At 40.0% G+C, this 26832-nt stretch overlaps 1 protein-coding gene across 2 annotated transcripts in view; it reads left to right on the forward strand.

Annotated features, from left to right (window-relative positions):
- PCLO (piccolo presynaptic cytomatrix protein) overlaps window positions 1-9416 on the forward strand; it is a 345027-nt gene extending 335611 nt beyond the window's left edge. For both annotated transcript variants that reach the window (XM_088468800.1, XM_088468802.1), the window contains one exon: window positions 6145-9416. In XM_088468800.1, coding sequence (XP_088324926.1) covers window positions 6145-6285 — 141 coding nt within the window. In that variant the 3' untranslated portion in view covers window positions 6286-9416. The remainder of the gene's footprint in view (window positions 1-6144) is intronic.
- Window positions 9417-26832: the final 17416 nt, after the last annotated feature.

Here is a 26832-nt window from a genome sequence, read left to right on the forward strand (position 1 = left end):
GCAGTTTGAGGGTACAACCATCTAGGAAAAAGACCAATGTTTCAGTACATGCAAGAGTAGTCAAAACACTGTACTGCACTGTTGCCATAAATTAATTTAATTTACCATTAAATACTACATATATTAAATAAGAGCATTATCAATGATTTGAAGATGAAACTTGGTAAACCATATAACTAAATTAAATGTCAAATAACTACATAAAGTGCAAATATCTGACAGTGGTTTCCATAATGTTACCACTCATATTAGAATAAAAAAATGCAATTTGCAATTGATTTATCTAATTTACTAAATACAAAACCTGTGTCTCTATAGACACAAACACACATATTCCAAACATTGTATACTAAGTCGAAATAATACAGAAAAAAATCACTGTACTGTATACTAACTGATATCAGTGCATCCCAGTATAGATCACCACTATTGAGTACATGTTTCAGTTATTGTTAACCCTGGTAAGCATTATTATATACACACACACCAAGAAATAAACCCGTGGCACTTGTGATCAATCCAATTAGATGTGCACCAATCCTCATAACATCTGATGGGCTGCCCAGCTCAGGGGCAAATGTCTGATTTCTAGAAGTGGGTTTCCAATTGCTTCATTTTAGGGCAAGTGTGGCCAGCCAATGAAGAGGGCATAATTAATTACTACATAGCAAGTTATAATCTGCCTCATACAAAGTGCAGTGAATACCCCAGACATATACAGGGTCAGCGGTCACTTCAGACAAGCCTGTCTGAGTTGAATATTTTTTTTAAGTCCAAGGGAGAGGCAGTAGAACCTAACATCGACCCTGAATATATAGAAAGTCCAATAGGTCCAACACTCTTGTGCTTAATATGGTAACGGACCCAGTGCCTTACTCTGATGGATACTGAAAAATGCAGAAACAGATGGCACTCCAGGGCCCTGTAAGCAAAAAGATACTTTAGCATGTTACAGCTATACCTGTCTATGTATGTATATATATATAATATACAGTATATACAGTCAGGTGCATAAATATTGGGACATTGACAGAATTTTCATATTTTGGCCTCTATTCACCACCACAATGGCTTTGAAATGAAACAAACAAGATGTGCTTTAACTGCAGACTTTCCGATTTAATTTGAGGGTAATTACATCCAAATCAGGTGCATGGTGTAGGAATTACAATGGTTTCTATGTGCCTCCCACTTTTTAAGGGGCCAAAAGTAATGGGACAAACTAAACAATCCTAAATCTAACTTTCACTTTTTAATACTTTGTTGCAAATCCTTTGCAGGCAATTACAGCCTGAAGTCTGGAACGAATAGACATCGCAAGACGCTGGGTTTCATCCCTGGTGATGCTCTGCCAGGCCTCTACTGCTAATGTCTTCAGTTCCTGCTTCTACTTGGGGCATTTTCCCTTCAGTTTTGTCTTCATCAAGTGAAATGCATGCTCAATCGGATTCAGGTCAGGGGATTGACTTGGCCATTGCACAACATTCCACTTTTTAGCCTTAAAAAACTCTTTGTTTGCATTTGCAGTATGCTTCGGCTCATTGTCCATCTGCACTGTGAAGCACCATCCAATGAGTTCTGAAGCATTTGACTGAATATGAGCATATAATATTGCCCAAAACACTTCAGAATTCATTCTGCTGTTTTTGTCAGCAGTCACATCATCAATAAGTACAAGGGAACCAGTTCCATTGGCAGACATACATGCCCACGCCATGACACTACCACCACCATGCTTCACTGATGATGTGGTATGTTTTGGATCATGAGCAGTTCCTTTCCTTCTCCTTACTCTTCTCTTCCCATCACTTTGGTACAAGTTGATCTTTGTCTCATCTGTCCATAGTATGTTGTTCCAGAACTGTAATAGTTTTTTTAGATGTTGTTTGGCAAACTCTAATCTGGTCTTCCTGTTTTTGTGGCTCACCAATGGTTTACATCTTGTGGTGAACCCTCTATATTCACTCTTGTGAAGTCTTCTCTTGATTGTTGACTTTGACACATATACACCTACCTCCTGGAGAGTGTTCTTGATTTGGCCAACTGTTGTGAAGGGGTTTTTCTTCACCATGGAAATAATTATTCTGTCATCCACCACAGTTGTCTTCCGGGTCTTTTGGAGTTGCTGAGCTCTCTGGTGCGTTCTTTTTAAGAATGTTCCAAACAGTTGATTTGGCCACACCTAATGTTTTTGCTATCTCATCGGACGGGTTTGTTTTGATTTTTCAGCCTAATGATGGCTTGCTTCACTGATAGTGACAGCTCTTTGGCTCTCATATTGAGAGTTGAAAGCAATTGATTCCAAATGCAAATGTCACACCTAGAATCAACTCCAGACCTTTTACCTGTTTAATTGATAATGAAATAACGAGGGAATAGCCCACACCTGTCCATGAAATAGCTTTTGAGTTGATAGTCCCATTACTTTTGGCCCCTTAAAAAGTGGGAGGCACATAGAAACCATTGTAATTCCTACACCGTTCACCTGATTTGGATGTAATTACCCTCAAATTAAATCTGAAAGTCTGCAGTTAGAGCACATCTTGTTTGTTTCATTTCAAAGCCATTGTGGTGGTGAATAGAGGCCAAAATATGAAAATTCTGTCAATGTCCCAATATTTATGCACATGACTGTATGTTTTTATTTATATATATATAATATATATATATATTCGACAACAAACACTGTGGCACTCTTAGGACCTTGTCAACCAGGCGAAGAAACTGGTGACACAACACCTAATACTCCGCATTGTCTATGTTTCAGTTTATTTAAAACTTTCGTCATGACCTGATAAAAGCTTGAAATAAACTGAAATGTAGACGGCGGTGTTGATATTGCATGTTTTCTAGGGGTACCTAGGTTTTCCATGGACTAGAATCAGAATGCCAGCTGTTTGTCTTATTAAAGTACACTATTTGTACGCATGTATACTTAGACACCAGTGCTACCCTGCTTCCACAGTTATCCACACTTGCAGGTCTGCCGAACTTCCGATAGTTCTGGCGTCAGGGAAATGCTTGTGTGTCAGGCTAAACTGGTGAGACACACGCAGTTCCCCGATGCCAGAACTATTGGTAGATCGGCAGACCTGGAAGCGCGGACACTGTGGAAGCAGGGTAGCACTGGTGTCTAAGTATACATGTGTGCAATTCGTGCACTTTATTAATATGTTTATGTTGTACGTGATTTTTAATATGGTGTAAGAGGAATAAAAGCTGCTATGTACTTTCACTATTGTGTGCCCCGTTTACTTTATACTTTTCATATATATATATATATATACTATATATATATATACAGAGAGCGACAGACACTCACACATAGGGGCCTTAGTACTCACCTAAGAAATAATTATTACTATGTTCTATGAGCTATACTATGTTACATATATGTTGCAGTTAAACTGAACACTTTTGTACAAATTCTTGTTTTTCTGGTCAGGACATGAATATAACATGCATTTCTATGCTAAAGATACTCACATGATCTTTGCTATGCAAAAAAATGTATAGGTTTCTAAAACATGTTTAACGCTATTTAATGCTCTGTATTAAAGATAGGGAATGTTAGTTCCATACATTGCAACTAGTATAAAGCTGACCAACTCACACCAAAGTCTTCCCTTTCTAATCAGTCCTACACAGAATATAAATAACGTCTGGCTACACACAGGTTGCTGGGTGCTCAGTAACATGATTCTAATGTACTGATAGGCACACATATTAGTTGTAGCTATAGAATCATCTATTGTAAGGTAAAGTGCCCTCTTCTGAGTGCTACATGTCCTGTTATAATTTATTGTTCCAACCCTGTGTAAACCGTTGACTTTGATTGAACTCCGCCAGCCCTTACTGTACCTCTGCCCTGTTTTTGACAGGTCTATCTGCTTTTTGATCTGGTTACTTTAACCTTTGCTTTCACCTCTATTGTCAGTTCCCAATACTTGTACTTAAGTAATAAAACCTAATTACTTAGTATAGAAACCCAGGAGGCATCTAGCAAAAAGGGTATATATAATATAATTAATAGCAGGGTATCGATTAGGGAGACCAATCCCTGGATCGAGACTGGCGGAATTCTGAGATTTGGCCCAAAAAACTTGGGATTTGAATCCTGGGATTGGTGCTTCCGTGAGCATGCCCACTTCAGCCAGAACAGCACTGAGCACTCGGCTTAGACGCACTACCCCGGCCTAGATTCTAGATCCTTGGCAGAAGGACCTTTGATGATGTCACAGCCATGTGACCGGCTCTCATCAGGGGGAGGACTCAGTGTTTCAGTCCGTTAGTGACTGTGTGTTGTCCCTCCAACTGCAGCATGAGGAGTGTGGAACTGTCTTCACAGTAGCTGCACTACACAATGACATCATGTACAGATCCCTCAGGCGGACACCAGTGTGTATACTTTTCTATCATGACTATGGGGCAGAAGTTGGTTGACCAGTCCCTATGCCTGCATCCTAAAAATTACAGAGACAATATATAATCATTTTGTGAGTTGCATAAGGACTTAGGAGTTGCATTATGCATATGCTTGGTTTGTTAATTTTGCTGATCATTAGAATGGTTGTGGTGCCTCTATGCAAATCTGTCTCTCGCATGGATTCAGACTGGTATTCAACAGAGGTTTTCATCCCACTGCTTTAATTGGGCTCTCAACCAGGTCAGTGAACCATGTAGCTCCTGGAAAGCAGTCACAAACAGTATTTTCTGTGATTTTTACAAGCCTGGGACATCTCAAAATCTTTCCCTCTATCACCATAGGAGAAAAAGGATTTAGTTTTTGTATAGGAACACAGGCATTCTACCCTAGTATGCTTTGTTTCTGTCCTACTTATTGTCCCTGTCTCCTTACTAACAGTAAACTAAGTATAAGCTGGGAGAGCAATAGGAAGAGGAGTGAATTTTTCAAATCACTGTGTCAGGAGAGACACTGTGGGGGTGAAAACTTTAAAGTATATGGTTATGGTGAACCTGTGGGCTAGTGAACACTGGACGGGAAGGTGGAAGGTTGGGGACATGATTGGGGGAGGGGAAGGGTGACAGTTTGTGGTTGTAGGTACAATATAGGGACAGTGTGTGCAAAGATAGGGCGAGGAGAGCGTCCCCCAAGGCTGCAGTGAGAGTTGTGCTTCAGGGTCTGTGGGTGCAGATTGAGTCTCTGGTGGCAGCGGGGGCTGCGTCAAGTGGAGGTGAGCACTGCACCCTGTCAGCCAGGTGACTAAGTTTATTAATGACTGTTATGTTGTTGGTGGCGCCGGATGTTAGTGACTGGTGATAGTGAGGCACATGTTGTTCAGCTCTCCCTTCATGCTGTTGGTAGCTGCAGACGGACCATGTCCTTTAGCCCACTTGATTTTAGACTCATCCCCCCGGCCTGGGCACACAGGGAAAAAATAAAACTTTCATGGTCCCCCCCAACACCACAGGGATAAAATAACATTCATGGCCCATGAATTTATGGCCATGAATAATATTTTCATTGATTAACTCAATCCCGGGTATCCTGAGAATCCCGAGTTTGAGATTTTTTTCAATCCCGAACACTGAATCCGAATATTAAAAAATGTGACGGGATTGGCTTCCTTAGTATCGATTCCTCATTTTCAAATATGGAATCACATTTATGAACAGGTGTCTGCAGTTTATGCAGTTCATGTTAATCCCATAGTCACAAATCAATGCAAAAACATATAAATAAATACTACTATTATTATAAATTTAGAAACTATATATATATATATATATATATATATATATAGTCAGTATTACATCATACTGTACATGCCTACTCCACTGGAATTTCTGAGAGACTCCTGAAGTTGGGGAAGAGGCTCCCACCTTCCACTTCTCAGGTGAATCGTGTAGGGCAGGGGATTGATGTGTGAAGTTGCTGTGAATCGTGTCATTGCGGCCCTGCCCCAGGGCTTGGTATTGCAGCAAAATGTACCCACTTGGACCTCCATCTCCACAGACCTCCCAAAGCTTAGCCCTCTGAAGTAGGCAAGTATTCACTGTTATTACTCCACCAAAAGCTTTTATTTGTTTTAAACTCCACTTCATGAAATAAGCAGTATGTCGTACAAGTTTTGTATGTTAATATTTACTGTATTTATAATGTCTTAATTATATTTACCATAGATTTTGCTCGCCTCGAATGGAGGAAAGTTTATGAAGAAAACTTTGATTGGCGAAGCTAACATTTGGCTGGACAAAGTGGACCTTAGAAAAAGAATAGTCAATTGGCACAAACTTTTAGCCAGCACTGCTCAGACACACTGATCAACACTGCTTGCTGGGGCATAATGTCAGGAAATATCTCAGTTTAAATTGATTCAGAGACAGGCTGGGGAACAATGTTTGAATATGTTTCAGATTACACTAAGAAGGTTTATGTGACAAGATTTGCAGTCAGTGGGAAAACAAAGTCGTCAGATAATAATGCAATGATAGGTGAAAGTCTTTATTGGCTAAAATAATATGTAGAAGAATGTTTACAATTTAAGAGAACAATCTAGAAGTGGTTTTCTAGATGTAAAAATGTTCTATTCCAGAGAGCAGCTAAGAGGCACTGTAAACTAAGGCAATATCAGACATGAAGTTTCATAACAAGAACAAGTATAACACTCAGTGTATGTTCTAATTTGCACTTAGACGTTTTTTTCATCTATAGATGATAGAAAATAAATGTTTATTGGAGGTGGAATATTTGCAAGTTTAAGCAGTATATTTAATACCTAACAGTTGCAGGTATTGTTCTCATTATGCCACGTGTACAGTTACAGTACAGTAAACGTGCAGTGCCTATCTCTTATCCTGTAATTCTAATTTTAAAAGTGCTGAATACATAAGCTTATGCTTGTTGAAGCACTGCAGTAGCTATGTCAGATATTGCGATTTATGATTCATTTGCTTTGATTAGTAATAGAAAGTGATTACTTTAAGTACATGTAAAAGGTTAAAACATTGCTCTGTTACAATAAACTGTAGATGAAAACCTTCAGTAACAGTGTTTTATAGAAGAAAAAAGAGGGCACCCAATGTATGTCCACTTATGTCATGCCATCCTACAGTTAGTTGAGGCATGTAGGGGCAGTGACTGAGATAACGTTCTGCATTTTCTCTTAGTAACTCAGGTGAATGGCTGAGATTATGGGTATGTTGAAAATGTATTGTTACTGATAATTAGTACAATCACTGCTGTACATACATATTTCCTATCATAAGATGCATTAAGTAGTTTCTAGCAAAATGGAGCAAATTAAATGTCAGATGAAATCACCATTAATGGAATTATGCGTTTGTTTGTTTTCTTTCTAAACAAGTATCCATCCTAAACAATGTTGTTGTTTTTTTTCAGATATTATGTTCAGTAGTTTAAAGAGCTAAATTATTGCAATGATTTTAAACTATAATTGTTTTAGGCTGCGACTAACTGTAAAAGACTGCAAAGCATGGCAATGGTTGCTATGGAAACGCCAAATGAGAGTGATAGCACAAACACAGATATTTGCTAGGAAAACTAATTTAGCAGAGCTAACATTGCTTTGCCTTTACTCATGCAATATATTTAATTGAAGTGACTGCATTATTTTTTTTCCAGCACACTATAAAATATTATTTTTATTTAGTTGTTGAGTCTTTCTGGATCATAATGTGTATACCAATCATATGTCTGTTTTCCCTAGTGCAGCCATACCTTAGAATTAGCACCTCTTGAACATATGAAATCTTTCAGATGCATTTTTCATCTGTCATATAGAGTGAGTGACAACTTATTTTGGTGCATCAATGACTCATCAACGGCGTACAATATGCTTCCGAAGTGTGCCAACATGTGTTAAACCAAATTCTTGAGTTATTAAGGAAGTATTCTATGCAACATTGATGTCTCAATGCTTTTTCTGTAAGTGAAAATAACAAAAAAAAATCTTGTAAAACAAAAACATGCAAATACTTTTTGTGTAAGTAACTACCTGTATTTTTTTTTTGCACCTATTGGAAAACATTAATAGTGTTTATTGTTTGCTTCTCCTAGAACTGCTTACATAGATACAAATGTTTATTAAATAATAGTCATTCATTGGTATCCATTTTTTATGTAAAGAGCCAAGATAAAATCATTTGAATATATGTTTATTTATATGCAAGCAAATTTTAGATTTCAGTTGAAGCCGTAGAAATTGAAACATTTATTAAAAGCACAGTGTGTGTGTTTATATGTGAATGAGATTTATATTGTTCTTAATATTACTTTAAGTTCAGAGGACTTGTCTGGAAATACAATTTATAGATGTAGAGCACGATTTGATCGTTAATATTCCATCTCTACAAAATAAAGAGTTGGTTCCCTCTTATTACTGTTGTTAATTTTTGGCAATACTTGAAACATAACCTTAGTTAAGCACACAAAACAATATAATGAATCTGTAAAATAAGAAACCGACAAGAAGAGACATATTAAATACAAATTACAAGCCACGTTACCCTGCACAACCAAACTCCTCCAATTCTTAAATGTTGCAGACATTACTAGTGCCTGATGTGTTGTTAACATCACAGATATGTTTAAGTTGCATCATTTCAGGTATTTTGAATACAATCTTTTCAATTTCAGAAAATTAAAACAGATTTTATTTAACACTACTCTTTGCAGGAAAAATATCCTGCTATCATAGAAATATAAATCAAAACCGTCCATAGAAAGCAAATACTTTCTCTTTAGGAATATATTAGAATTACCGTTCTATGCTCCGCTAGTCTAATGAATTCTGAATGCAATGATTTTAAGAAGCAAGTTATTTTATTTTATTATTGTGTAAATAAGTAAACATTTTTGTATTGGATAAAAGAGAATTGAAGGGTTCTAATTCCATTAAGGCATTCAGCATGTGAATGTGAGCATTCCGTTCAATTGTATTTGTAGAATGTTCTGTGACGTGCTCAGATGATAAACCAGCGAGGGCTGAACAGTGTGTTTGTCGTTATCCATTGAGAATCTGTACAGAGAGCCTGATATATAAGAGATATATATAAAAAAAATTAAAAAAAAAATTATAAGGAAATGACGTAAATTCTGTATTGTCCTGAACTAAATGTTTTCCCACTGAATGTTGCATGCATTGCTGGAGGTCTGCTCTTTTTGTTTGTGTATTTTTTATTTCATTTTTTTCATCAAATCCCTTTAAGACTACTTTGTTTTTGTTTGTTTTTTTAAATAAAAGTTGTACAAAAAAGATTTAACCATGAGCTGTATAGAAATATGCCTGTAAATCTGTTAATGTTTTCACTTTATGTAAAAATCCATGTCATAGTTTTCGTGGTTGTACACAGGATGTAACTTGAGAATTTATGCAAATTGTGATGTACAAAAGGTTGTAATCCAGTAAAATGAATAAATATTTATAACATCCCTTTCTCTGTCAATTTAATACGGACAAGTCTTGGTACTTTGAAATATATTAAATGGGTTGATAAGCCTACATTAAGTATTTTTTTCTGATTCTCTGATGCCTAATTTATATATAATGGGCCTATTTTATAATGTAGGACATTTTTATGCAACGATTGTGCATATAAATATTCAGTCACAAAATTCAAGATACGTCTTAACCCACAACAATATTTCTATGTCACAACAGCAGTACTTCTATGTCCGTGGTACAAATATGTATACATATGCCCGAGTATAGTATAAACAGTGTTAGCTATGAAAATGAAAGTCATTTACCCTATTCATAAACAATGTAATAGAATGACGTGTCATATTTACAAGTGATAAAAGTGACTTGACTGTGTTATTAATAAATGCAAAAGTTGAATCTTCAGTATAAAATATCTAAATATATTTAAACACCCCCACATTTGCCACTTACTACTTTTTAAATTCAAAGATAATCTTTATTTTCTGCTGTAGCCCAAATGGAATTGGCAAATAAGAAACCAGCACACTCTCATATTTCAAAATGTATGATGTTTGTTACAAATACACAGTATGCAGAATGTTAGGTTTTTTATATCCCAGAAATGGATTTACATCTGTCTAAATAGGGCCATATATATATATAATATCTGTATGGGTGAGAAAATAAGTAGGGATCCCCTTCTTGGCAAAAAATGCCAACTTATTCAAGGAATGGGTATGAAGCTCCACTTATGATAGGTTCATTAGTAGCTGGTCAGATGCATTTCAAGACCTATTTATGAAAAAGCAGCAATGATGATTTTTTTTTTATAATCTTTTTTTATTGACTATTTTCACTGCAATTTATTTAAATATTCTCACCAAGAGATACTGGCCCTGATTGCTAAGGTTTGACATATGGCTTCATTGAGCCAGACTCTGCTGTTAAGTACATTCATCAGCTGTTAGCCAGATTTGGGCTTTCTGTTCCAAGAATGAAAAATAAATAAATAGACTTTTTTTTTAAATACTGTATGCACGACAATTTTCAAGCCTTTAACCATTGAAACAATGTATAATTTCAAGAATTCTGGCAATTTCTACTGTTATTATCATGATATATCATAAGACAAAGTGTATTACAGTTATGAAAGTATTGCCATGATCATTGTAAAGCACTATCTGCAACGTTTCTCCGTCCGCCAATAACCTTCCATCACAAACATACCTCTGACTTACCCACCTCCCTTTCTCCATTATACTGGATTCGTCTGTAAAAATCTCTCATTCACCCTTCATATATTATTCTGTCTCTACCTCACTCGCCTTGCTGTTACTGGAAACTGTATCATGCCCTCTGACATTGCTTTCCCTGCTGCACTCTCTCTAATGGTGATCTCTCTTTCACCCACACTCCCTGTCCCAATGACTGCCAATGTAATTGAGTTGGATTCTACTGTTTCCAAGTTGCACCATTAGTGTCATCTCTTCTGAGCTCTCTCTCTCACCTTTTCTTTCCATAAAGATCATGCCATATATGTCCCTTCACTCCATACTGCTAGCAACTAGCGCGTTATTAGCGCCGTCTTCCTACTTTTTGCTGCTTGGCTTTTCAAAGAGGATTTCAAAATGTTAACATACAAAATGTAAAATCCTATTGTTTCTGCTGCCACTAAATGTTTAGGTGAGGGCAGGGGACATTGGGTTGAAAGGAACAGTCCTGTTAGAGATGGCTAGGCAGTGGTCTCAACCTGTGAAATTCATCTCCCACACAACATTATGGTTACTCCTTGTACCATGTGTTCTCACATCTGTTACATCTACAGTATTTCTAATTTAGCCTTCCTCCTCTTTGACTACAATTTGCTTTCCCTTTCCCTCTCTGTTGCCACCTGCTCACTGAGGTGTACCTGAATATTTGTGCACACAGTGGCATCTAAGGTGCCATTTCATGATCATCTATGTCTTCCCTGGTGGCAACTGTGGCATTCCTGAGGGCTGGACTTGCCATCTGACTCTGGGCCTGGCATACTCTCTGGCAGTTCCCGCAATGGGCACCTTGGATTTAATTCACATGTCTGCATCCACCAACCAGTTTCCCGGCGTCATGGTCACATTACCTGCCTGGCCAATAGTCATAAAGAGTGCCCTATCCAAACCCTGTCTGGTGCGATGCTCATTTGCAGAACAACACTTCTCTCCTAGAGATCAGTATCCTGGCTTCTGGCTTTGGTTGCTTCATGCTTCAGTCTCCAGCTAATTGCATTACCAAATGCATTCAGCATCTGACTCAGTATAAAATCACATGTATTATCAAGTTCATTTGTCTCAGGCTCCAGTCACCTGTATTGCCAAGTGCATCGGTCTCAGACTTCAGTCACCTTGAGTGCCAAACACATTCTGCATCAGATTCAGCCTCCAGTCTCCAAGCATTCAGGTTTCACTCCAGTAATCTACCATCTTCAGCTCCGGCTATTGTGGACTGTCGGGGCTCTTTATCTCAGCTATCCTCGACTAGCGGTAGGTCCCTAGGTGTCCAGTGGTCCTTCACTGCGGCGTGTTCCTGCCCGCGGTCCCGGCACTCCTCTCTGCGGTGACCCACATTCGCGGCCTACTTCAAGACCCAAGCCGCGGTCTAAATTTTCATCTGGTGGCTGCCGCAACTGGTACTGGCGCTGCTGCACTGGGTGCCCAACTACTCAGGATCAACCAGGTACTCTATTTGGAGGTTGCCAGGCTGAGGCCTCACCTTGACAGGCAGATACTCCATATGGCTTTCCTTATAGACTGTGTGCTGGTGACTGACATTTAAGGGCAAACTCCATTTTATGGCTCTGGTGCTGCAAGCTGTTGACTTTTGTGATAAGCCCTGTGATCACACAACACCCTCACCCTCCCCTGAAATATATCTCTGCCTCTCTACTGTGGCCTACAGATCACCCTGACCTTGTTATCTGAAGGGGGGTCAGTCTTGCTACCTGATGCAATTGAGATTCCTCACACTGCATCTCACACCTGTATGATATACAGTATCTGTTGAAGTGCCGGATCCTGCTCTCCCTGTAACAGCTATTATACCATCCGAATAATTGAAACCACTGGCCACACAGGTACTGCCACCTCCTGCACCCCCCTAACCTCTATATCCCAGTGGCTTATAAAGAGGACTTTTTCCCTTTTCTTTTTGCATTAGTGGTCTTTTTCTCCTCACAGCATTGGTGGCACTGGTGGTTAGGTCACCACACCTTCACTACTGCTCTTCCTGATTTACCTACATTTTCTCAATTATCCTCTCAGCCCTGCACATATAGATGGTGTTAACATCCAGTTTACATATCATAATAGTGTATTCCTTTAATTACCATTACGACTCCCTTATGATGTAATCACTACATTCATCTGCTGCTGTGGCCTTTCTACTGAGATAACAATGAGCTATTGACCAAGTGACCGTTGAGTGCCTGCAAACCTAGCTTGTGTTATGGACAAATGTATTACTCTTACTAACCCAAAGCCTCCAAGAACGAGAGGTGGTGGACAACATACTGATTTGGTTTCTGAAGAATCCTCTCTATCGGGGACCTCTCTTCCCTCCAATATTACAGCTTTTCTTGATTCCGTAATGCCTCCAAAAGCACCTCCACCCTCTCTGACATATGCTGAAGTAGAGAGAGCTATAAAAGAAATGGTGGAACCCTTACTACAAAGTCAAGCTGAAAAATTTCTGGAAGCTGTAACAGACTTAAAGTCTCAACTAAACTCTGTTTCACACCAAGGGGAAAATTGACTAAAGTGAGAGTTTTTAGAAGTGAGTTTTAGAAGAGATATTGCCCATAGCATATCAGATTCTACTTAACATTTATCTAGCACCTTCTAGAAGATAATAGCTAGAATCTGATTCGTTGCTATGGGCAACATCTCTTCTAAAACTCACTTCTAAAAACTCACTTTAATAAATTTAGCCCAAGTCTCTGTTAATGAGAACAGGGTTGGCTCAAATTTTCAAGAAATTTAAAATCTCAAACAATAAGTCTCCTCGCTTACTTTCTCTTTTCAGCATCTGTTATTTAAAGTAGATTACCTGGAAAACAGATCGCAAAGCAATAGCTTAAGACTTTTAGGGTTAAAAGAAGCTATCAAAGGCCCCAATCTTTTTAAATTCCTACTCTCAGACTTACCGGAGTTACTTGGTATACCTGAAGAATTATCTTAATTGGAAATAGAACAAGCTCATAGACTGGGTACACCGCGTGATTCAACCAATCCCGACCCCGGGCCATAATATTCAAGAGTTTAAATTTCCATAAAAAATAACTCATCTGGTCTACAGCAAGGCCCTCTTCAATGGGAAGGACAATGTTTCTTTTTCTTCCAAAACTGCTCTACAGAGGTCTCCAGGACACATAGAGAAATGGCGCCTTTGTGTTCCCAGTTAGCGCAGTCTGGCAAGCGGTTTGCACTTTTTTATCTGGCGCAGCTGCGCCTTTTCACTCCACAGGGCCAGAAAGAATTTACCACGCTAGCTGATGCCCAAGCCTATCTTAAAGAGGAAGATGAGGTTACATCACACCCTTAAGTGGACCAAAATGACTGATCACAGGTTTATTTCTATATATGTTTCTATGTTGTAATAGCTGAACATGTTTTGGTGATCTGTTCCCAGTGGGATGTTTATAACACATGGTTATCGGTGAAGAAATATCATGTAATTGAGTAAAGATATGCATAACAAATAGCAGTTTATTATAAAAGTACAAAACAGAGGTAGAAATACAGTATATTGGTGCAGCAATACTCAACTTATATGTGATCACACATGTCCTTCATATCTTCATTCATGGGAAGTCTGCTTCATATATCGATAATGGATGGTGATGGTCAGTCTTCCTGGCATCTCGGCACAAATGCATGTCAGTCACACTGCCGTACAGGAATCCCTCATCCTTCCTGATGCATTCTTTCCTCGCCAGAACACCTTCCTTCCCCCATAGGACTCCACCATTCATATTTATTCTTGCTGAGTACACTCGTTTGCATGTGGTCTGCTTACACCATATAAGGTATTTCTGTTAACGACTGTTACAAAAGAGCTCACTACTGTACCTAGTGACCTAACAATTGGCCATTTTCTAAAAATAAACATGCATGGTACATTTGCTGCTTGAGACATGTAGAAATTTAAATATTAAAACTATCACATACCACTCTCTAATTTCTGCATGACACAGTGATCTTAGGCCCTCATTCAGAGCCACTCGCTATTTGCGGTCGTTCGTTCTAAAACAAGGGGTGGCTATTCAAAAGAACCGTTCGCTGTTTGCGGTCTGTTCACGCCTCTGTCTGAACGAGCGAACAAAACTTGCGTTCGTTTTTTGGAAAAATACGCCCCCTGGCCGCTCGCATCCTACGTCATTTCCGCTATTTATTACATTAATCGAGTACATCGACAAGGGTGTGAACTGCTCGCTATTCTTGGGGTTGGTGTTTGCTACCACAATTTTGCGAGCAGTTCTGACTATAAAATAACCCAGTGACGTGGTCAATGACGCTGCTGTTTTAAATATGCACACCCATAAAATGCCCATTTTGACCTTTAAGCACGCCTGCCTTCTGATTTCCACTCCCTATTTTCAAGCACCTTCCCCTGTTACCACCCACATACGCCTCTTTCTGTCACTCAAAATAGCAGGCATTCGCTATTTTGCGAGCACATGAATTTCGGCCGCACTGACTGGTTAGCACATGCGTATAACGATCCGTACGCATGCGCAGTTGGGCTAACATCGCTCGGAACGAACGAGCGGCTGCTTACGAGCGGCTCTGAATCAGGCCCTTAGTTTTTGATATCAGTCTATAGGGCTATGGTTCAGCACTGTAACTTTAAACTATTATAGTCGTTTAGACTCTTAAAGTTCTCTGTTTTTAGGTCCGGGATCTATTGACCAACGGTTACTTACATTTTCTTATAATACGATTGTTTAATGTGATGTCAATTTTTGCTCATTATAACTATTAGACTATCGGATTTAGACCACGGCTGCAGTATATTTGTATATGCTTTTTAAATCACACTTTTTTATTTTTTATTCTCTTTTTTTTCTTTTCTTTATTTCCTTCCTGTTTTTGTTTCTTCTTTTTTTAAATTGTATGTGGTGCACTCCATTAATTTTACACAGTTTTTGTTTACCCTCTGCCTTACATCTCTCCTGAAGTTTGTTATATTTGCTTCTCTTGACTTACCATATGTATTATCATATCCTATGACCATGTACAACATTGATGACCTTCTGGTTTGGGGTGTTGGGAAGCCTCTCTTATTGCAAGCCTGATGTCGTTGCAACTTAAACTGTACTCCTGGAATGTCAGGGGTATTAATTCCCCTATTAAACATAGACGCATACTCACATATCTTAACAAAGTACATGCGGAAGTTACTTTCTTGCTTGAAACCCATTTAACCCCCGAAGAACATGTTAAATTGAGTATGCTAAGACAGCAAGTTGTGGCATCATCCTCTTATAACTCTAAAGCTAGGGGAGTGGCTGTCCTAGTACGATAAGGCATTGCTTTCGACATCCATTACCAGATCGTTGACAAACTAGGCCGATATGTTATACTTGTTATTACCCCAGAAGGTTCACGTTTTACCTTATGCAATGTCTATGCTCCCACAATTTACTAGAAGTCATTTTATTTACATCTGCCTAATTTGCTATGTCCTTGACACTCAAATTATTCTTGGGTGAGACTTAGCAGCCTCCCCGGTAATAGATAGAAAGAGCCCTTATAGCCTCCAGCTCCGTCAATCTAAGATTAATTTAAATTGTGTGGCGGGTCAGCTTGGACTACTGGATATTTGGAGGGTTAGACATCCAATTAAATTAGAATACACTTATTACTCTGCAACACCCAATGTTTTTTCCAGGTTAGACTATTTTTATTTATCGACTCCTTTGTCCAAGAATATAAAAAATTATCCAAAAAGTGCGCAATACAAATCACAAGCTGCCCGTGTGGCACAGAATAAGCCTTCACCAAACTTAATAATAGTCTTTAAACACGCAGATTGTGTCACACAGTGGCGCTAAAGATTAAAAGTACTTTCCAAGTTCTTTAATACAATGATGTCCTGTAGCCAATTCCCAGAAGAATTCTGTTTCTCAGATGGGAAATATTGCTGAGATTTCTTCCATATATTAGATATCTCAAAGAGATACTTTGTCCATCGGGATCATGGACGCAGTTATAGATCCCATCACGATTTCAGATCACGCTCCTGTTTGGATTATGCTACTAGGCAGAGTTACCCTGGGTACACACTCCCATTGGCGTTTCCCAGCCAAGATAGTAACTTCTTTAATGGTTAAATCTATGTTGGAAACAGCATGGAATAATTATATTGTTAATAACGCATCTCACTCTGAGAATTCTGCCCTATTCTGGCAATCCGAAAAAGCGGTTCACAGGGGAGATATTATGGCCTTTATTTCTAAATACAGGAAAACTCAAGACACTGTTTATAGGGCAGCCCAGTCCTCCCTAACTACAGCCTTTCAGGCCTTTAAATTATCTCTCTCACAGATAAATAGGACAATTTATTGTGAAGCTTAGATGCATTTTGATCAAATTTTGACCCAAATGGACAACAGATTTTTACTCACAGGTAAACACAATTTCTTCCAGTCTGGTAATAAACCTAGTCGCCTATTATCTAACCTCCTTAAAGCAGATAGAGGTACTTCTCATATTGCAGCCCTAAAGGATGAGCATCTTATCACTCATCATGAGGGCAATTCTATCGTATCTATACTTTATAAATATTATCAGACTCTTTAGTCTCAAGAACACATAGATCAGGAAAGTAAAAATATACTTTGGCAATGGATCCTCTTGCCACAAATTTCTTCTGTGCAAGCAGAAGCACTTGTAGCTCCAATTACTCTTTTTTCTAGATTATTGGCACCCTCAAACCAATGAAAACTCCAGGCCCGGATGGCCTTAGCGGCAATTTTTTTAAATTACTTTGCCCTAAAATTGCACAGCCTTCTTTAATTCTATTCTCAACTCCCATTCCCTTCCCTTACATTTTAATTCGGCCCTGGTAAAATTACTATTAAAACCTGGTAAGCACCCGCTTCTTCCTTCCTCTTACAGACCCATCTCCCTACTCAATACTGATTATAAGTAATACACAAAAATATTAGCAGATAGAACGACAGTGATTTTACCATCATCATTCATCTGGATCAAACCAGCTTTATTTGGGGCAGAAATTATGTCACTAATATCCGTAAAGTGTTAGCAGTTCTCCAGTCCCTTGAGGCTTCTCTTTCAGGTGATCTCGGGTTCCAGTTATCTCTAGATGCGGAAAAAGCATTTGATTTGGTGACCTGGATTCACCTGCTTGAGACTCTCACCCGGTTTGGATTCCCTGAAAATTGTATTCATCTTCTGGGAACACTATATCGTGATCCAACTACCCAAATATTCACCAATAAATTCCTGTCCCCTCCCTTTACTATTCAAAGAGGCACATGACAAGGGTGCCCCTTATCTCCACTATTGTTTGCTGCTGCATTGGAGCCCTTGGCCATTGCTCTCCAGCAGGCACAAGATTTTAATGGCATTAAGGTCAGGGATGTAGAATCCAAACTGTGACTGTTTGCGGACGACATGCTCCTTTTTATTTCGAACCCTTCAATATCAATCCCAACTATTTTTAAGGTTATCCAAGAATTAAGTTCATTTGCTGGATACCGAATTAATGTTAATAAATCTGAATTACTCCCTCTCGCCCCTTCCATTCATTCTGTTGTACCCACTCACCTCTCTGCTATGTTTACAGTCACCCCACATAAACTAAAATATCTGTGAATTCATATTCCTTGCCATCTATCTCATCTATATTCTATAAATGTTTCCCCTGTATTATCTAAAATTAAGACTCAATTGGAATCCTGGATAGATTTAAAACTTTCATTGCTAGGCAGGGTTACAGTTGTCAAATCTATTATTTTCCCCAAACTGTCCTACTTACTTCAAATGTTACCGATTACAATAAAGAAAGTGGATGCTCTCCGTTCTACCCAATTGTTTTCTAAATTTATATGGCGTAAAAGTAGGCCCCGAATGCCTCACTCTCGTACGCCTACCCCTAAGAAACAAGGAGGATTGGTATGCTTCACATTCTAGTGTTTTCAAGAACAGCTCTTTTCCGATATATATCAGACTGGCTTCTCCATTTGAATAATTTTACTAATACAACACTGGAGGAAGCTCTATTTCACCCATACGCCCCGGCGGCTTTGCTTCACTCACCTAGCTCAAAAATCCCTGAAACATGCCGTAATAATACACTCTTTTGGGACACATATAAGGCTTGGATCGCTATTAATAAATCCCTCCAATGCAATCCCCTTTCTACACCATATATACAGAGCCGGCCCTAACAAATTTGGTGCCCTAGGCAAGAGTTTCTCTGGTGCCCCCAGCAGAAAATCCCAGGTTCTCCCCTCGCAGCACACTGCTATAACTAAAGAAAAAAGGGACAGGTATTAGGGGAAAGTTCCTTATAGCCCCACTGCAGAAGGCATTCTATAGGGCAAATTCTACCCTCGCAGCACTCCTCTTCCCTCATTGCACAGCACCGGTCACCCAACACATCGCCCGTCATCCAGCACCCCTCACTCAGCACAGTACACCTCACCCCTCTCCAACACCTTCCCAGCACAGCACCCCTCACAGCACAGCACCCATTGTCCCTCACCCAGCAACACACCACAGCACCCATCACCCCTCAGCCAGCACAGCACAATTAGCACCCATCACTCAGTACAGGCATACCCCCACACCCCACCAGCTGCATATAAGTTAACAGGACACCCAAGTAAGCTGTTGTAGCACATCTCAGTAGAATGTTGGCACCTTGTTGTTACTTCCTACCCCCTACTATGCTGGTGACCATCATCATCACTAGTGCACACACTGGGTCCCTTCTTACCAATGTGGATGATGGAGTCCATCGATGCCTATAGCAGTGTCATATCCCCCTGGGCCCCACTTCCAATATCTCTCCCCCTCCCCCCCCAAAGCAGTGTCATAAACACCCTGAGCCCCAACTCCCCATGTTTCTGCCTTCTGCCCTCCTCCAATAGCAGTGTCTTCAGCCCTGAGCTCCCACACACCCTTGTCTCTGCCTCTTTCCCATAACAGTGTCATCAGCCCCCACATACATCTACCAACCCCTCCCCCCATAGCAGTATAATCAGCTCCCTGAGCCCCTACTCACCATGTCTTTGTCTCCCCCTCCCATAGTAGTGCCATCAGCCCCCTCATGTATATATCTCCCCCTCCCCCATAGCAGTATCATCAGCTCCCTGAACCCCACTCCCCATATGTCTTTGTCTCCCCCTCCCATAGTAGAACCATCAGCCCCCACTCCCCATATGTATATATCCCCCCTTCCCCATAGCAGTATCATCAGTTCCCTGAGCTCCTACTCCCCATGTCTTTGTCTCCCCTTCCCATAGTAGTGCCATCAGCCCCCACTCCCCAAATGTATCTGCCTCCCCTCACCCAGCTCTTACCTTTAACCCTGTATGGTGGAGCCGGTTGTGTCAGTAACTCCGCGGGTGTTGCCTGGCTTCTCCTCCTTACTCTGCAGTAGCTCGCGTCAGCTTCACACACAGGCAGAAAGTGAAACTAAAAGCACTTCCTGCATGTGTGAGTCAGAGTGTCCTGCTGCTGCTGCAGCCTCCAGTCCTGATCTCTACTCCTGGCTGCCTCAGATTGCCGAACCTGAGCAGCTCAAAGAAAAAATTAAATTACATCTGGCCCTAGGCTTGGGATGCCCCTAGGTATTCCAGTTGCCCCTAGGCATTCGCCTTTAATGCCTATGCCTAGGGCCGGTCCTGCATATATACCTTTGTGGGGGAACCCGACTTTTACACCCTCTTTAGATAACCCGGCTTACAAATCTAGGTACTGTAAGGGGATCCTAGCCATTAGGGACTTTTTTGACCCTGGCGAACAATTACTCTCATTTACACAACTTCAAGACGGATTTCACCTACCTCAATCAAAATTTTTTTTATGTACCTTCAAGCCCGACACTATGTCCAGTCCCTTACTGCTCCTCTGGGTTCCACACACACTACCTCCAAATTACGAAGTGTCCTCACCTTTAGTGTCCTCACCTTTAGTCAAAGAAATTTAAAATTAGTTTTCTATATCCACACCTTATCAAGTTAAATTAATCCTCATAGTGAACAATTTCAAACACTTGGCAATCTGAAATACCAGATCTACCTGAACTAGGGGAAATGCTCCCCCTATACCACAAAGATTTTACCAACTTTAAAGTCAGCCAGTTTACAGGAAATTCATATCCGAGTATTAAATAGAACATTAATTTCACCCACCCATTGAAAACATTTTGGCCCTACTGAAACAGGTTCATGACTTAAATGCAATGCCTCTTGTGCTACACTTTCCCATAATTTATGGTTTTGTAGAAAAATTAGGAAATTCTCGTGTAAACTCGACTATTTGACAGCGTCTCTTCATATTCGGCTACCTAGGACAGCTAGTGCCTTACACTTTGCAGACTTTTCCTCTTGGGAGGAAGTCCATGACATAACCCATCTGTTACCTTTATTATTAGTTATGGTTACAGTGGCCAAACAAGTTATTTTGCAACATTGACTTTATCAGTCCGCTCCTACGTTGGGGGAATGGAAGATAGCTTTATTAGAGGTTCTTTGTCATGAACATCGCATGGCCACATTCTCTATTGAGAAGGGAGTAACACAAAAAAGGGGTGTGTATATATTGATAGCCTCCCGACCCAAACTCAGGCACAGATTTGGAAGGTTTTTGTGAACACAAATTGTTTTTTATTACGACAACTTACTTAAGATGAGGAGTAGTAGTCTGCCCATCTGTTTGCCATTTCCTCTCCCTTTTATTTAGGAATGTCTGTATTCTGCCTATTATTATTTAATGTCTTATTACTAATGGCTAGAGGTGAAATTTGGTGTCCTTCTCTAATCCATTCAGCTAAATTTGCCAACTTGGGAAGAATTCTCATTAATATTTCATCCCTGTGAATTTTGTACTTTTTTTATTGTTGTTTTTATTTTCTTTATTCTCTTCTTATTTAATTTATTTTTTTCTATTTATTCTTTAATACACTTTGGTATTTTTGGTTTATTTTTATGATTTTATTTAATCCAAGTATCTTTAGTTAATTTATTTGATGTTATATATGTAAGTGTTTGCCGGTGGCTGTGCACCACAGTTCTATGAAACAAAAACACAAAATTACAGCAGTTTTGGTTATGCAAATTTTATTGCAGACTTATAACAAAGTCATGGTATATTCTTGTATGATTTTATTTATATGTTCCTATGTCTGTATATTTCTGTATTGTTGTTCGCTGTACAATAAACAGAATTTATTTAATTTTTTTTAAAAAAGGAAAATACGATCAAAAATCTGAAAACTGCAATTTTTTGGAATTTGGCCACATTTTCCATATGTACCAAGATCCGGAATGCGATACAGTCTGGAACTTCGACCCGGTGGGCAACATTATCTTCAGATGGCTTTGCCCAATAGAAGCCTATTGGCTTCTTTTCACATCCTGCATTGAGAGGGATCAGTGCAAATCTACCTCTTCTCTTCTGACCTCATTCAATCTCTCTTATTCTGTGTACTCTCCCTGCTATCTACTCTTAGATGTACCAATCCTACCTTAAGATCAGTATGTCCAATCCTATGCCATGGTGTCATCATCATATCTGCACTCAACGTCTGTCCGCACATCCTGTCCTTTACGTGGTCCTATAACATCTTTCTTTGAATATGCTTCTTTCTCACTCACACATTACTATCACATAAACCTTCTACCCAGGCATCTGAGGCCCCAAACCTGCCAAGTAACTATGCAACCAAGATAACATGGCTCTGCACCTTCTGAGATTGTGTCCATAAATTAGTTTTTTTTTAAAAACATCGGATTACTCCAGATTAGAATAGAAGAACATGAAAGGTGAGTCATGTATGGGTACCAATGCACTACAGAGCATTTGGGGGCCAATCAGAGCGGAAATTAACTCTTTTATTAAAAAAAAAAAAATTATATAATGAATTTAGATTAAAGGAAAGCACAATTCTGTTATTCAATGATTAATGGAGCAACTATTGTAGCTTATACATTAAACATGGAGGGCTAATAATGATTTGATTCAACATTTGGCACCCCATAAATTACTGCAAACCCATACCCAACCACTGGTGATCTGGAGAAATCTCACAGTGTAAATCCCACAAGTCAATAGTATGCAGGCTGTAGTACCAGCATTTGGCCAGCCATGCTGCGGCAGTGTAGACAAGCACTTGTGAATGTTGTAAAATAGGCAAACTAGAAGTATTGGTATAAGCAGTACTGCAAATAAGGTAATATCCAGCAAAGTAGGAGTTACTTATTTGGGCACAGTATATGTCAGCAAAATAGCAAGCACTGAGAATCATAAGTGGCAGTCTGTTATAGAGATGTCCGAACAATGAATAGTACAGTTATGCAAATGGATCAAATGATTGCAAATCAGGAGTCAGATATCAAACAGCAATCAAAATACAGAGAGCACACTATCAGTAGTACAGACATTTTAGAATTCTGAACACCATAACCAACAATATATGTCTAAAACAGGTGGCTATTTAAAGCAGATGGTACCAATTAACAACATGCAAGGGCCAGCCCCCAAATGACATAAATATCTTGTGACCACATTCACCTCAGAGAAACAAGGTAGATCTGTTTCTAATTCTAGGCATACACTATACAATTATCTGTCAGATATCTGTCCAATCTGGCTGGTTGGAATGAAAACATGGTAATGTATGGGAGCGAATGACAAATCGATTATAGAAAAAAAGATTGTTCAAATTGGTTAAATTTGTTTTATTTAACCAATTTGGCTGAACGTCCATTTTTGTCTGTTTTCCCTTGTGTGTGAACAAATGTTCGATTGTCATTTGCTCCCATACACTACCAGATTTTCATTCCAACCAGGCAGATTGGACAGATATCTGACAGATAATTGTATAGTGTATGCCCAGCATTAGAGTTATCCGAACCAATGTCCTATCTTTCATTATCTCCTGTCAAAATATTGTACTACAAGTTTCTGTTCTTGAAATCCTTTTTTGCTTCATTTATCTATATGATATTCATTATCTTCTATGCTCCTTGAAATATCAATATCATCTAACCACTGATAATGCCCAATCTAGCAGTGCATCTGTATATGATAATTTAGCTTCTTTCTGTTTTTTTTTGTGTTTCTCTCACTGCGTAATACTGATCATGGAGAAAACTGAACTTGTAAAGAATGGGGAGAGGAGGTAAAGCTGGATTGAGAGACAATAAGGGGTTGCATCATAGCTGAGCTCAAGTTAATTTTGCACATAGATTTTGTTATTTTTTCCAATGCGCATTCGTCCAAGCTGTACATACAGCTATGGGTTATCATACACATCTCAGCTGCATCTCCACTTGCATATGATGAGTCAGTATAATTCATTTTGGAACCACCAGAGATGACCCTTTTGTTCCTGTATTGCCATTTGGGAGAGTGTACATGTTTTAATCCATTCATGTTTGTGCACTGAATTATTAAATATTTACACTTTTATATGCTCTACTCTGTTTTTTGTATGCTCCCTACCTGCACTGTTAATTCACATGGGAAAGAAGACACATGTAATTGCAGATCTATGCAAAGAGAGAGAAGGATAGTGTGTACCACATTTCCACATTAATTGGATTGGAATTATCCATATAAATCTGCCTTCTAATTGCATTGACTGTTGTTGGACACCATTGGACTGTTACAAGGTGATTTATCCCATTTTATTTGGTCTTTCACATAAATTATGGTACCTGGTGTTTAAAGGGATTTGTTATGCAGGAAGTGCTCTAACAGTGCATATAATTCAGAGGTTCCCAAGCGCGGTCCTCAAGGCTCCCCAACAGTTCAGGTTTTAGAGATATCCATGGTTGAGCACAGGTGACTTAATTAGTACCGCAGCCAATTTGATTTTAACCACCTGTGCTCAACCATGGATATCTCTAAAACCTAAACTGTTTGGGAACCTCTGATATAATTGTTTTGCTTGATGTATTTTGGTGTACCTGGATGAACACTTATTTATACAATTTTTAGCTGCACACCTGTATTTTATTGCACACTACTCTAAGGCACATCCATTCTGTATTACCTAGAAACTCCCTCTGACAAACTACAATTGGAGCCCCCCCAAATGGCATAATGCAGTGATTTGCGGGTGTCATTTAGGCCTACCCCCTCCCATACATATTCGAATTAGAGCTTTATGATGTGAGGTTGGGGGCGCCTAATAATGCTCTGTACCCAGCTGTCCTCAAGTGCTGCTGCATTGCAATTTTCCTCTGCAGGTAAGTGTAATTGTGTATATATTGTAGTGAATGAAGCTAGTTGGCTTTGGCAAGCTGCAATGGTGTGATCCCCCCCACACAAGTTTAAAAAGGGGTGTGGCCTCACCTATCTGTTGCCTAGAAGATAATGGGGTAGATGTATTATAGCGGCACTTACCGTGCCGCTATAACGCTTCCCGCTTCGCCTCTTTACCGAGGCGAAGCAGGAAGCACTACCGATGAGATGTATAAACATCTCATCGGCCGGAGAGGGGGAGCGTTAACTCCCCCCTCCGGCGCTACCCGCTAGAGACAGCAGCGCATCAGCCTAGTGCTGATGCGCTGTCTCTTCCCGGCCGGCTCCACTGAGCATGCGCGGGATCTCGCAAGTATCGCGAGATCCCCGCGTGCAGCCTGGAGCCGACAGCAGGGACAGCGCTGTCCCTGCTGTGGAGATAGGGCAGCACCAGGTAGTAGCTGTCGATAACGACAGCTACAGCCGGCCGAACGGTCATACGTTATGACCGTTCATACATAGCCCTGCCGTCGGCGCTGCTATCTTGTAGATAGCAGCGCCGATAATGACAGGAGCGCATAGCGCCCTGTCATTTACCGCCCAGACCCCCGATCATACATCGGGGAGAAGCGGTATCAGCGCACATAACGTGCGCTGATACCGCTTCTGGGCTTCATACATCTCCCCCACTGGGCCTAATTCCGCTTTGGAAATAGAGTGAGATTTAGCACTTAACTGTTCATCTTGGTGAAACCATGTTGCACTGCAGGTGGGGCAGATTTAAAATGTGCAGAGAGATTTGGGAGGGAGGTGTCCAAACTGACATCTAAATTGCAGTGCAATAATAAAGCTGTGCAGTATTTGTGGGCTACATACAAAAGCAGCCAGTGTTCACTTACATGCAAAAAAAATGTATGTATTTACACCCCTTGCATTGCAACATGGTTTGTCCAGGTACATAGTTAAGTGCTAATTCTCACTCTATTCCAAAGCTGCATCAGGCCCACAGTACTGGTGGGGCTGTGGCAGCCAAGAAAGGCCAGAAGTCAGTGGGCTAGAACAGTGGTTCTCAAACTCGGTCCTCAGGACCCCACACAGTTCACATTTTCCAGATCACCCAGCAGGTGCACAGGTGTATTCATTATTCACTGACACATTTTAAAAGATCCACAGGTTGAGCTTATTATTTCACTTGTGATACTGTGAGTAGACCTGGAAAACATGCACTGTTTGGGGTCCTGAGGACCGAGTTTGAGAACCTGTGGGCTAGAAGGTCAGTGGGCCATACCTGCAAGGAGAACGCAGGACTGAGACTTTGTGTGGCGTTATGCACAGACTAGTTTTTCTAGTTAGAGCTGAAGAAGTTTCAGAAGTGCTCAGAATGGGTGCTAGGTTGTTTTTTATTTTCTGTTGCTGCATGCTGACGATATTAAAGCACCATTTTGTTTGTAAAAAAACCCAGACAAGCTGTATGATGAACCTTATTTGAGCACCCAAATACTCAGGGGAAGATTGGGATTGGGATTGGGATTGGCTCTGGAAATTTAAATGAGAGTGGACTCATTTAAATTTAAACTGCAGGTGCCCCAAAAACAATCATAGGTTGTGCTAGCAAACAATCAACTTGACAGCCATACAATACAGAAAGCATCTTTGTGCCTGCCATCCACACAAACATCATCCCAGTTAAGGGTGTAGCTATAGTAGGAGAGTGCGGCTGCTACGGACACCCTCTCCCTGAGCCCAGGCTTTTCTATTTTCACCAGAGTGCTGCTGCAGGGTATCTGGGCCCAGAGATGATCCAAGCTACAGCCATCTGTAGCTGCTGCCTGCATGCATTGTGATGTCACAGTGCAGATCTCAGCCCTATATAAAGGATGCCCAGCTACTGGCAGCCATTTTGTGGTGACATTTTGCTTCATTAATACTCTCTGAGTAGTTACTGCTTT

Source organism: Taudactylus pleione, unplaced genomic scaffold (assembly GCF_031769625.1).
Source record: "Taudactylus pleione unplaced genomic scaffold, aTauple2 ptg000086l, whole genome shotgun sequence".
Lineage (NCBI taxonomy): Eukaryota > Metazoa > Chordata > Amphibia > Anura > Myobatrachidae > Taudactylus > Taudactylus pleione.